Source organism: Dermochelys coriacea, chromosome 2, assembly GCF_009764565.3.
Source record: "Dermochelys coriacea isolate rDerCor1 chromosome 2, rDerCor1.pri.v4, whole genome shotgun sequence".
Taxonomy (NCBI): domain Eukaryota; kingdom Metazoa; phylum Chordata; order Testudines; family Dermochelyidae; genus Dermochelys; species Dermochelys coriacea.
In genome coordinates, this window is record NC_050069.1 from 232749302 (window position 1) to 232762763 (window position 13462).

The following is a 13462-nucleotide window of genomic DNA, read 5'->3' on the forward strand; positions in this document are numbered from 1 at the left end:
ATGATTATTCATGATCAATTTATGTTACACTAAGGAATACTGGATCACTAGAGTTTTGGGGCAAAACAATGGTATAAAGAAAATGATTTAATCCCACATACTGCTACCAATATAACACTGTTATAACTTTTAATAAGGCACATGCAATGTTATGTTCTTGTGATATTTAATTACCCTGCCTACTAGCTTTGTTGTTTGAATGTCTGGCAACAGTACTCCAATCCGTTTTCACCATACCTCAAAAAAATCATAAGCGGTTTGATTAGGAAGCTGAAAATCTGCTTGTTTATGGATAAGAGACTGATTACTAATTGGGACTTACCAAGGGTGAGCGAGCTGCAAGGGCCCACTTGGCTAGTCATCTCCTGCTGAAAAACAAGACATATAATTCCAACTAGTAGTCAGAGAGTAAAGGGAGTGAGAGCAACTTGCAAGAGCAGGTTCCTCAAAACAAACCAGAACTTTGCTCCTGCCCGTATCTCCTTTATTCCCCCTTCTGTCTTCCTCTGCCAATAACTCTGTTATGCTCTCCACCCCCAGAAATTCCCTTTGTCTCTTTCAACCGCTCCTGACTTTGTGTCTTCTTGCAAGTTACCCCCTTATTCTTGGAACAGCGTCCTAATTAATGTACATTAGGCTCCTCCATTAAAATAATCTGTTTTGTATAGTATTCAGGTCTAAGACCACATGCCACTCTCTTCCTTACTGCACTGTACTATGATGTCTTTGTGCCGCTTGGGCTTGTGCCATTAAAGTGAAGGCCAAGTCTACACTTACTGGAGATTGACGCTGCTGCGATCTATGCAGCGGGGGGTCGATTTAGTGGGCCTAGTGAAGACCAGCTAAATCAACCGCAGAACGCTCTCCAGTCAACTCTGGTATTCCACCGGAACGAGAGGAGTAACATAAGTCAGTGGGAGAGTGTCTCCCGTTGATGCAGCGTGATGTAGATACCGCAGTAAGCCAACCTTAGCTACGTCAACTCCAGCTACATTATTCACATAGCTGGAGTAGCATAACTTAGGTCGACTTACCCTGGTAGTGTAGACAAGGTCTGAGTCCATAACTTACCTGTTTGACCCTGTTTTACCTATTGTATAGCACCAAATATCCTTACATGACACTTTGTAAATCATGTTGCATAAGTCCTTGGATGTGCAATAGTATATTATTTTTTAGCAGAAACAAGTTAAACAATTCTATTTTTACTGTCTTTTCAAAAACTGCTAGCTCACAGAACAAAACCCAGCAGGCCAAATTCATCTCCTGTGTAATTCTGGTGACTTCAGTGGAGTTATATCAGGAAAGAATTTTGCCCTTTATCTTTTTGGCTCAGCCTTAACCAGTTTTACTATTGAGAGTCTATGTCTTTTTAAGGAACCTGGAGGAAATCCATAATACTGCATTCACTAACCCATTGTATGAGGATCATAGCTCACCTGGGGAAGTAAAGGTAAGTAGCAATAGCCAGTTGTACACTTACAGAAGTAGAAAGTACAAAGCCACAGTGTTGTTCAAACATGGTGCCCAGGAAAACAAATGAATGTTTTTAAATAGAGAAAATAAGTCTTACAAAACTACTTCATTGCCACTGGCAGTCAAGGTAAGATTTCTACTGCACTGTATTTTCAGCATACTGATAGACCCATTTGAAGGCAATATAGTGTTAGGAATGTCTTTGTGATTGCAGCTAATATTCGCTGGCTGGTGAATCTGAATAACACCTATTTTGGTTAGAGTATTTAGTCAGATATTTAGAGCAAATGCCCATTCACTGGGCTTCTCTCTCTCCTCGTGCTTCTGAAAATAAAGAGCACTTTAAAAACATAGAGAACTAGCTAAACTACAGCACTTAGCTACATGTATGCAACACCATTGGATTTAGTGAAAACTATGCTACGCACTCTAATCTTTTAAACTCTTTGCAATTTGCATTGCTATAAAATATTATAGTAAACAAAAAGTCTGCAGAATATATCATTAGTGGTATTGCGTTGCCTAATCCCATTTGCTGAACATAACTGAGTTTACTAATAAAACATTGCTAATTAAATTATACATCTAACAGCTTCATACAGTTGTAAAGATTCAGGAAGAAAAGATTCAAGCATCAAATTATATAGTGGGCCAAAAATTCTGCTCTAAGTTAGACAGTTCAAGCCCATTAACTGAATGCATCTCAATTACATTGCTGTGGTATTATGACTTATTTTTTAATTTAAAAATAACTCATTTGAAGAACATTATCCATATGCCTTGGAAATAAAAGGTGCAAATTAAATCTTAAAGCATCTTCCCTACCTCATTTTGAGAATACTCTTATCTGAACTATAAGAACTAGGCTAAGTTTGCCATGGCAAATAAAATTTCTCTTATCCTTTCCTCAGTAAGTAATATCAGATTCCACCACAGTATTAAACAGGATTAACGATGACATGCCATTTACTTTCTATAAAAAGTTCCGCAAATCTGATTTTGGAAACATTAGATCAGATTCATTCACTTGCAGGTTTGGGTTTGTAAGAGCATGTTAGAAACATTCCCATTACAGTCATGTCCATTTTACTAGGACACTTCTATTTTAGTTAAAATAGATTCTTGACAGGCTTCATTTAATAGCAAGTTGAAAAACAGAAGTGTGTTGTCAGAAGAGATATTTTCATACTGGATGAAAGATCACTGGGCACTGTGATTGAAATCTGGTGCTCCACTGGATTTTCTCTTTTGTTTTCTTTAAGAATCGAATGATATGTGCTTCCAATAATTTTTTTCTGTAAGAGCCAAAACAAAGGTTACGCTATTTTCCCAGAGTTTAAAGAACATTAAGTTTGAGTGATTCATGTCTCCAATCAGAAAATATAGTCAAATAATAACAGTATCACTATTCTTCAGATGAACAAAAGTTAAGTACTTAACAAACTCAGCTTAACTGACCTTCCTGACAGACTCAACCTAGACCTAGCATTACCACATTTTTGCCCATATAATTGTATAATTTGTTGTTTAGCTTTAATTTTATCTCTCAGTTGTATCATTTGATGACAATAGTTCAGTTATCTCTCTCTTTAATGTCACTTACTGTTAAATAAAGTTGCTCTGAAGCTGATCTATCTCTTTTGTAGTCTCCTGAGTATGTTGCCTCACCCGTTGTTCAAATCAGCGTTTCCCCGTGGCAAACGCAGCAGGAGGTATGTATCAATAATTTTCTTTTCAAAATTCCACGTTCATTCCTATGATGGGTATTTCAAACCTCTCTCAAATTATTGCATTATTGACAAACTACTTCTCTACTTTGCTTTGTTTCCGCTTGCATTTGCTAAATATTACAGAAAAGATCCGATAGATAAGCATATTTAGGCAGAGTACTAAGTATGAAGATGACTTTACTGCAAAGTATTTGTTTTTAACTAGATTACTAATTGAAACAACCTTGTATGGAGTTTAATTTGAAATTCTGAATTAAGTTGCAAATCCTAAATTAAATGTTTTTCTAATCTCCTTATTTGGGTTTTCTCTTTAAAAGAACTAAGATGGCTGCTCAATTTGAAACATTTCATTATACCAAATACAGTAAATGCAAATAGACTGCTCTTCTGGGCGTACCATGTTCAGCTCAGAATTAAGAAAATTTCAAGACAAATGATTATGCTACTGAATTGTATTAAGAGGTGCAAATCTTAAATTGAGTCTTTAGCTTCTCTGTGAGTTTTACAAAATGAAAATTCACTGACATGGTTCTAAGTACTACTAGCCATTCCATTGCTTGCTTATAATAATCTCTCAGAAGAGTCTTAGATAATCTGTTAAATAGGATTTCATCTTTCCTTATTACATATAGCAGTATTAGGAGGTGCCGTCAATGTAATATTAAAGGAAAGGCTGGGAACTTCCTGAAAATCATACATATTCCTCCATCCACAACTTTTAGCAGCAATGCAACCCAGGTACAGCTGAAGCTACTGCCATGAACTTCATTCAGTTGCTTAATGTAGCATAGCATTTCACAATTTTGTGCAGCAGTTTAACCCTTATCAGTAAGGCAGTTGTTCAAGAAATGGTCAGGGATGACAAAAGGCCTTCCATTGAGAGTAACTTTATATCCTTGTCCATAACTCAATGTATATGGTGCTTTAAATACCTCTCCAGGGATGAGCAATCAGTTACTTAACCAAAGCACTCCTATAATAATGATGCTGCAAAAATGTACTCAAGGGGCTAGATCATTATTATTATTCATTTGTATTACAGTAGCACCTTGAAATCCAAATCAGATGGGGCCCCATTGTGCTAGACATTGTAAAAAAATGCTTATAATCTATCCAGACAAGACAGACACAGGTGGGAAACAGAGGTATAGAAAGATGAACTGACTAGCCCAAGGCCACCCAGCAAGCATTTACTTCAGGAGAAGTATGCTCGTTTACATCAGCTGAGAATCTGGACCAAAATGTTTGGGATTCTTGGCTTAGTTTGAACATAAGGATGTTCTCTGGGGCAAGTGTCATTGCATGTTACTTGGATATCCTAATATCTACTGCCATTCTTGCACCTATTTCCAAACCGCACTTACTGCTGAAATAACATTTTTATGCCTTTCTTCTAGCATGCTTCCAGTAAAGATACAAGTGTCTCTTCCTTTTCCAATCCTCTTTATGGCAAAGCAACAGAAAACATGGAGAACTTGTGCAATTTCTTCAAAGTAGACATACAATAGAATTGATACTGTGTGTAATTTTTTCCTTTGTCTGAAGATTTTGTTTCTAAAATCTAGTGGAAAGTATGTGATTAGAATACTGTGAAATAATTCCTCAATTAAAATAATTATGTTCTAAATATAGCACTACCGTGAAAATAGCATATGTGAAAGTTTAAACCTATGTGATATTTCTCTTGGTACAAAAATAGACTGGTAATTGTAACTATGAATTCACTGCACATTTGAACGGTTGAAATTCAAGTATATTAATAAAAAGAAGTTTCACTTAATTCAAACCATTTTCTTGGGGTTTTTTGGTTCTAATTTTACTGCTGCTATTGAGAAAAGGTGACTCATTTCTGTAATTTTGAACCATAAGGGCACTTTACATAGTTATTTTAGTGTTCCAAAGGGAAAAAGGAGGAGAGCTAATGTACCATCCAAACAAGCAGACCAGGCTATAGTAAAGTGATTATAATAAATGTCTTAGTCTTGGGTCTGAATACCAGCTTTGCAAGTCAGAGGTCTGACACACTGTGTTGTATACATGACTTCACAAAGACATAAAAATTAACATTGAAAACCATACCTACTCAAACGTCCTTCTGCTCCACTTTTCACCACAAGCTACTCATGTTTTTAGGTTGGTGATTGATAGAAGGTGGATATTAGCCTCTGCAACAAACCATCTTCTCTGCTGAATAGATTGTTTCCCACCAGAGCCAAGAATTATGGCCTCCCAACCTTAGTGTAATTCTGAATAATCAGCAGGATTTTAGGGGGTGATATTGGATTGTCTCCTAATTTTGAATATAATCTGTGATGCAAAGAAAAGATTTGAGATGTTTATAGTTTAAGCAACTTCGCAATATATGTTCCTCGACAGAGTCCAATAGGCTCATATAGTTGACAAAATTCTTTTTTATTTTGCCCTTATAGAAATATTCTGCAGGAAAGGGACAAAGCACTGTGTGGGACCATTACCATAGAATGCTGTGATTTTTCTGGTAACGGCTTTCTCCTCTTGATTATATGTTGGAGTACTGAAAGAATAAATATGGAAGTAATTTGCTGTACTACCCTTGCAAGCCTGGTGCATTGAGAATTGGGACTCGATTCTGGAAGGTGCTGAGTAATGTCAACTTCTGAGCTCACTGGGATTTCAATTAAGTCCAGAAGAGTTGATTGCCTTCAGCATTATCAAGAGGCTCAAAACTTACAAGAGTGAGTCCTTGTAGTAGAATTCTCATTTATTCTGTCATAACCTGACTTTAATTCCAAAATTGTGCTAACACTGTGAAACCCTGAAGTGTTGTGTGTTGTAACCCATCATTCCCAAAACTTGCTGTCACACTTTGCATTGCTATAAAAAATTATAGTGATGCAAACGTTACAATTAACAAATACATACAGTATAACCCAGTCCCTCTTACCATACAAAATCAACCATTTTATTACATAATAAAACTAATCAGTTAATATTCTTAACAGAGGCATATAGATATAAACAACTATAATGGAGAAACTTAATGAATTCCTGAATATCATTTATTTTCAATAGCTGTTTTCTGACACCTGAAATCAGAGGTGTTATTCCTCCCGGTTATCTGTACATCACAGTGGGACTTTTACCTAAATCATCTTCAGATTTTACATTTAGATAAGGTGATTTTTACACTTTCTTTTAAAATACTTTTTCCCTTTCATCTTTCCTGACCTTCAATTATTTTTCACTACCCATATAGCACCGGAACAAAAGATTCATTTATATCTGCTAAATAGTAACTGCCTTGTGCTTGACAGCTGAGGAGCAGCGAGCAGACTGCTGTATTCAAGACAGCGTTATTTCCATCAATTTGGTTGGGACTTTGCAGCAAGCTGCCTGTAAACAGTCTTTTATTAGAGCCAAAGAGAAAATTCACATTTTCATTTTCACTTGCCACAATTTTGATACTAAAAAAAATCTAAAACCAATGCCGGAAAGAAAATAAATATTGTTAAATCTTTGCAGTTGGGTTTTTCTCCACTGAATACCAGCCCTTGACTAAATATACTATATAGACTCATATTCATACTCTCAGTGCTGCTGAGCCCTATAAATGAGGGTTGTTTGCTGGGAAGACGTTAGTTGACAATATCCTGGAGACTTTATATCTTAGTCTAATGTATGTACACACCTGTACAGGAATACCAGACAGCAAAAACAAAATGCAGCACAAATCTTTAGGCAAAGCTCTGGCCTAAGTCTGCAGCCAGACTGAGATCAGAATCTGGCTTTTTGTGTTTGAGGCAGGGTTGTGGATATATAGATAACTATGACATAGGCACAGAGATTATCAGTTATGCTAGTGTAATTCTAGAGTAATTCCAGTGTAATCATTTGAACACTTCACTAGAATTACTCTGGATTTACACTAGTGTAAAATATCAGAATCACACACAAACACACAGAAACTTTCTTTGGCCCATGTTTACCTGACTTGTGCAAACAAGTTCAGTCCAAGGTATATGTAACACGGGGCTGCACGTAAAGACATGCAAAACTGCATCTTTTAAATTCTGGCTTCTTTTGTCTGCTGGAGAGCCTTATTTTGTGTTTTATCAAGAGGGAAGAAGAACGCTAATAAATTAACAAAAATGATAATTCATGAGTTACCCCTGAGGGCATTCTGCACCAAAAAATTAAAAATTCTGCACCAAAAAAATAAACATTCTGCACACAATATTTTAAAATTCTGCAAATTTTATTTGTCAAATAAATGTGGAGGCTCTAGCATGACATTGAGGAGCACAGGCCACTGGCTGCAGAGACGTGGGAGATCACTGTGTAGCTTCCCTCACCCCCCCCCCACCCCGGAACATGGACTCAGCAGTGAGGCTGAACCCATCCCTGACACAATGCAAGGACTGGGCCTGCCCCAGAAATACCCCAAGGCCCTGCCCCTCCATGCCAGGTGCACCAGGTATGGGTAGGCAGGCTCAACAAGGCAGGATCCAAATGTGGAGGGGCTTAGTGTCAGGGGATCCAGGTGTGGGTTGAGAGCATTCTGTGTGGGGCAGTCTGGGTGCGGGTGGCTCAGTTGGGGACCCAGGTGGAGAGGGGATCTGGATGCACAGGGGTTTGTTGAGGGGTTCTGGGTGCTACGGTAATGGGACTCTTCAGGGGGATCCAGGTGAAGTTGGTTGGACTCTGGGGGTGGGGACGATAGAGCTAGGCAGGGAGGTCTATGTGTGGGGGTTCAGTGAGAGTGTCCAGATGCTGAGTGAGAGGGGCTCAGTGGAGTGGGGATCCAGGTGCAGCTGGTTGGGGCTCAGTAGGGTGAGAATCAGGTGTGGCTGACTCGTCAGGGTGGTCCAGGTGCAGGCAGAGTGGGGCTTGTTGTGGGGTTCTGGGTGTGGTGGAGGTAAGGCTAGGCGGGAGGGTCTGGGTATGAAGGGGTCTGGATGCACTGGAGTAGGGCAGATGGGGGAACAGCTCCCTGTACAATGACCCCTCCCCCTGCAGCTGAGGAGTGATAGGTGCAGGAAGCATGGTTGGGGGAGAGAGTTTTCAGAGCTTTCTACACCCAGGGGAGAAATCTGGGGATGGGTCTGACACAACCCTGAACGCCATGCAGGGGAAAAGGAAGTCCCATCCTCTCCATCCCAGCCAGGACTAGCAGCTGAGCCCAGTACAGAGTAGGAACCACCAGCCAGGTCTTCCCCGGTCCCACCTCCTACCCAACAGTGATTTATTGCTCTGCTGGCTGCGCTGGGCACCCAAAACATACTATTGGGGAAGGTTGCATGACCGATCTAGTGGCTTCCCTTTGCTTCTCTGTCAGAAAGTCATTTTTCTTCAGGGAAGCAAAGAAATCTGCAGGGGGACATAAATTCTGCACATACACAGTGGCACAAATTTCCCCAAGGAGTATAAATTTGTGTACTAAGGGCATATTGCTATATGCCATTAAATAACCTGTGAAAATGGAGGGGGGGGTTAAATTATGTACAGAGGGGAGCTTTTATGACCTAATCCTTGAAAGTAAAACTGAACCATTTATTTTCCTATTATTTATTTTCCTGTGTTTTTTAAATCATGAAACTAAGAAACTCTCCAACACTGTGGCATATATAGGGGGTAATTAAGTATAAAATGCAGCAAAGTAGAGGCAGGAAAGGCACAGAAGGAGGGTGGTAGCCCATGGCATGCTATTCCCACACTCAACTATCACCACCTTGCCACTGGCAGCTCCTCTACAGCAGCCTCCCCTTTTTGAAATTAGATGCAACCGGCTGGAAAGGTGGTTGAGCTATAGCCACTTTCTGTGCCATGTTCCCATAGCAGCCCACCAATGCTCAGATGGCAAATTGCCACCTAAGTTAACGGCACTTGTTTCAGCTTTAATTTGTGTATTGTAGTTTTAACCACCCTCAAAGGCCATGGGCTACATGGAAAGGATTTAGACACATAAATCCCAGAATCAGGCCCCAGTGGGACTCACAAAACTACAGCTTCAACTTCCCCCAAGCCCTGTAAGTGCCTAAACTTGCTCAGTGCCTCAATTTTTTGCAGTAAAAATGCACTGTAGGTGCATATGTTTCTTCCTCTGAATGTGCACACTGCAGCCCAAGCCCAGAGCAATGTTCACACTGGGGCAATACAGACCTTCCTCCACCTAAACTGCAAGGTCCAATCTAGCAGGCATGTTCAGATCTCGCCTACTGGATCAGCCCCTCTAGGCATGCATTCACAAAATGGCCTAGAGAGGGAGGAGGAAGATGACCTCCCTTGTAACTTTTAGCCCACTGGTTAGGGTACTCAGTATGCAGGAAGCTCCCAGTTCAGGTCCTCCCTCCATCTCAAGGGGAGAAGGGATATGAAGTGGGATCTTCTAACATTCAGGTGGGAGTCTCCTGTATAACATCTTATCCTTCTCCCCTCCTCCCTGGCTTCTTGCTAAAATGGCATAAGTGTTGAATGCCTATAAAAGGGTTGCAACTGAGAATCCCAAGCAGATGGAGTTGTGGGGATTAATACACGCCCCTTGGCTTGGCATCTCCCATTGACTAGCTTAGTCAAGGAGCCACATAGCCTGCTGGCTTTTGAAAAGCCCATACTAAGGTGCCTCTCTCTCCCTAATCATTGTATAGAGAGCCTAGGGGCCAAACTAAGGCATTTGTGAATCCCAGTGATTTTTGAGGTACCTAAAAGTGAGATGTGGCAACAGGAAAGTCATCTGCAGCCTCAGTGAGGAAGCCAGCAACAATATGGCACTTGAGCCAGCTATGCTAGTCAATGAGTGGGGAGCTTGAAAACATACCAAAAGGGCAATGGCTACGCATGGCTGGCCGTGATCTGTGGGTATTGCTTGCAGATACGTAGGCTCTCCATTAGTGGCAGGCCAACCCATGTATGCCTCCCACCACTTAGACTCGGCCCATGGAAAGGGGTGATATATTTTATATTCCCTTAGTCCAGTGGATTTTTAAATGTAATGTTTAAATATCATGTTGACCATTTTTGCACACAAGCAGATACTTGCAAATCAAGGGCCAGATTAAGTATCATTTCACAGATGTGAGTAAAGGTCAATCAAACTCAGGAAACTGTCTAGGCAGCAAAACTAAGAATACCAAAGAGGTCAATCAGCTCAGGAGGGAGAGTTTTTCTACCTTCCTACTCAAAGTGTGCTCGTGTAAGGGTAGTCAGTGGTGCAAGCCATACTGAGATAAATGAGTTAAAAAGAAAAACCCAAGGACAAGTTATCCCTGGGAATTCTTTAATCTTATGTGTAATTATATCATCAGTTCCAGACTAAAGGCTTTGGATCATAATTGCAGGAAAGAGTCAGTTTCCACTCACTCAGCCCAGTGTTTAGAATGCAGCTATGGAGACTATACACATATAAAAGACACAAAAAATGAAAAGTCACAGTGGTTTGATATTTGTTGCATTTTCCAAGTGTTTGGGAATTTGGACTAATCAATTTAAAGAGTATTTTAAAAGCAGTTATACCAACTCTTCTTTTAAATGTGCTCTAAATTTGAATCTTGATCCTTAGAATCTCCATTTTTTCTTCTCTAGATCATGTGGGTCATTCCTGTGGCAAGATTTTAAAATATATGTGCCAGGTGATGTTACAAAGTCTTAGCCAACATTATTATACTTTTGATACCAAAAGATAAAAATACAATAGACTAAGCAGTAAAGCATAATCACCTGGACACATATAGTAAGGACCTCAATATTAATAATCTATTTGGCATTCATAAGAACAGCTTAACAAGAAGTGGACATTAATAAGTTCTACATTACAATTGGTCTCCAACGAAATGAGTATTACGCTTGCATTAGTATCTAAAGTACTCACCATGATGCACATAAAGTGTTGTCAGGGAATTAATGATTTGCTACTTATTGCAAAAAGGGGCTGCATTCATTGTAACATGATTAATCATGGAATAAATAAACTCAACGAGGTAGGTAGTACTTTTAAGATTACATACCATCCTCAGTCTCTGTGTGGAACTCTTACTGATACCAAGAAAATCAAGAGCATTAAGGAGAAGAGCCCTATCTGTTTCAGTACCAGAAACTGAAAATCCATGATGAATAAGACCCTACTTGACTCGCAATATTGCAGAAATTGTGGATTCCACAATATGAGGCTTCCACCGCAGTTTTGGGTGCCGCCACGCAGGGTGCCCTCACTCCCATCCCCGGGCTGCTGACAGTGGGTGCCTTCTATCAATTTTATTTTTTTTAAATTGCAAATTACATCTAAATCTTGACACTGAAACAAAAGGTTGGTTTCAGGTCAAAGGAAACATTTTGTTTGACTCAAAACATTTTTTTTTCAATTCATAAAAAATTCAAAAAAAATTATTTTTGGGGGTCAACCTGAAATTTTTTTTCAGAGCTTCCAAGAAACTGAAAAGTCTATTATTTTCACAGCTCTAATTGTAGGTGTTCCAAAGTTCCTAGTCCTCTTTGTCTCTTTATTTCACACCATGACAGAAAAGACAAAGATTCTGTGTGATACATTGAGTTGCTGCAGCATCCCCAGTAAGGAATGACAGGTATGTTGGTGGAGGAAGAGTCCTTTTTTTGGGGGGGGGAAGGTCCTGTCAGACACACTGCATATAAAAAGTAATGTGATGGGAAAAGCAAGCATAAGGCAGTAAGGGGTTTTGTTGTCATCAACTTTGTATTTACAATAATGAATGGTACAGCTGTTTTTTCAGAAAAAGCTGTGACATGGATTTAAAATCTGAAACAAAACAGCATTTGTGACTGCATCCTTGACAGAGGATTATGCAGTGGTTTATTGTCATTAACATTTTGCTGGAGGTTACAATAAAGAGGAGAGACTTCATTTGACTCGAGAAAGTAAAATTGCCATGTTTCATCTTCACCTTTGAGCTGGTGTAGGTAGAATCTGTCAGGAGAGAGACAAATAGTCCCTCCCTCCCAAGTTTCCACCTTACTGTTCTCCTTCCCCTCCCTGGGGTGGGAACTTGTCACAGTGCAGTATTTCAGATCAAGTCTAGGTTTTTGCTCACTAGATGCCCTTAGGGATCTACTTTCTATTCTATGCAAATAAATTATGCAGCCTAAATTGAAGATTTTATATGTATGAAAGTCAGGAAGTTAAGAGACAAGATCCTCAAAGAAATCTTAACTTTTGTCTCTGTCACCAGTCCATTACAAGGGCAGAATCACCCAGGGATCTATGCAATATATATTGTCACCTAGGGCTTGATCCAGCACCCATTGAAATTGATGAAAAGATACCTACTGACTTGAATGGGCATTTTATCAAGCCCACAGTATCCAACACATTCATTTCACTTATGCATGTGCACACATAAAAGGGAGACTTGCAGGTACACACCTAATCCCCCAACAATCCTTGCAGGTTGCAGCACTGTGGAATAGGATGGGGAGCAAGAGGATGGAGAAGCTACATTAGGCCTTTCAGGTCTTATTTCACAGGCTCCAACAAAGTCTAGCACCAAGGTATGCATTTTGTAAGTTCTGTGCATAGAAAATCTCAGCCTTAATATTGCATGGATGATGCTTTTAGACTCCATTAGAGGCCATTGAAGTCTTGTCTGATTATAGATAAAACTGCACTAATAAAGGTGAGGCTGAGAGTGGAAAATTAGCCTGCAGAATCTTACAGAACCAGTGGTTTTGGGAATCCTGATAAAAAGGACAGATAAGAAGCACAGTCCTTGGCGGAATTGAGCTTTCTCCCCAGGGTCATTTCATTAAGTTGTGTGTTTGCTTGGTGTTCAGTCATGTCAGTGACAAGCCCCCAACTCTTTCATTTGCATACCCAGATGGTCAGTGAAATCTGGGTACAGTTTTTAGGAGTGTTAGTCACTTAGCCAATGTTGCAGATGAAAGTGGTGTCTCGCATACAGCTGCAATGATTGTTGATCATTAATTTGAGGATGGCTCACATGAACCCTATACTCATGGGTGACAAGATCTCATTTAAGAAGGAGAGCAGAGGGACAATTCTTCACCATGCACAGGAGGGGATATTAGTCACCTCGCTGTTGGTTAGAGTCTTATTTGTGACTACAGAGATCCTCAGTCCCTGGGTGAGAATGTCAGGTAGCCCTTAATTTGGTTTGCCTACTGACCTGACAGATACAAATGCCATGCACTCACTCTGCTTTGTGGGGTGTAGAATGATTGTGAATGCAAAATTGTGGGTGCAAATGCAAAGCCCATTTTAAAATTTAGCATTTTAAATAAAAGCAGGGGGCTAT

The 13462-nt window shown here is 39.8% G+C and overlaps 1 protein-coding gene across 1 annotated transcript in view; it reads left to right on the forward strand.

Annotated features, from left to right (window-relative positions):
• The window catches only part of MALRD1 (MAM and LDL receptor class A domain containing 1), a 481748-nt gene extending 476764 nt beyond the window's left edge, over window positions 1-4984 (forward strand). Inside the window, 3 exon segments of the mRNA XM_043509412.1 lie at window positions 1378-1453; window positions 3123-3188; window positions 4604-4984. Coding sequence (XP_043365347.1) covers window positions 1378-1453; window positions 3123-3188; window positions 4604-4714 — 253 coding nt within the window. The 3' untranslated portion in view covers window positions 4715-4984.
• The last annotated feature ends 8478 nt before the right edge of the window (window positions 4985-13462 follow it).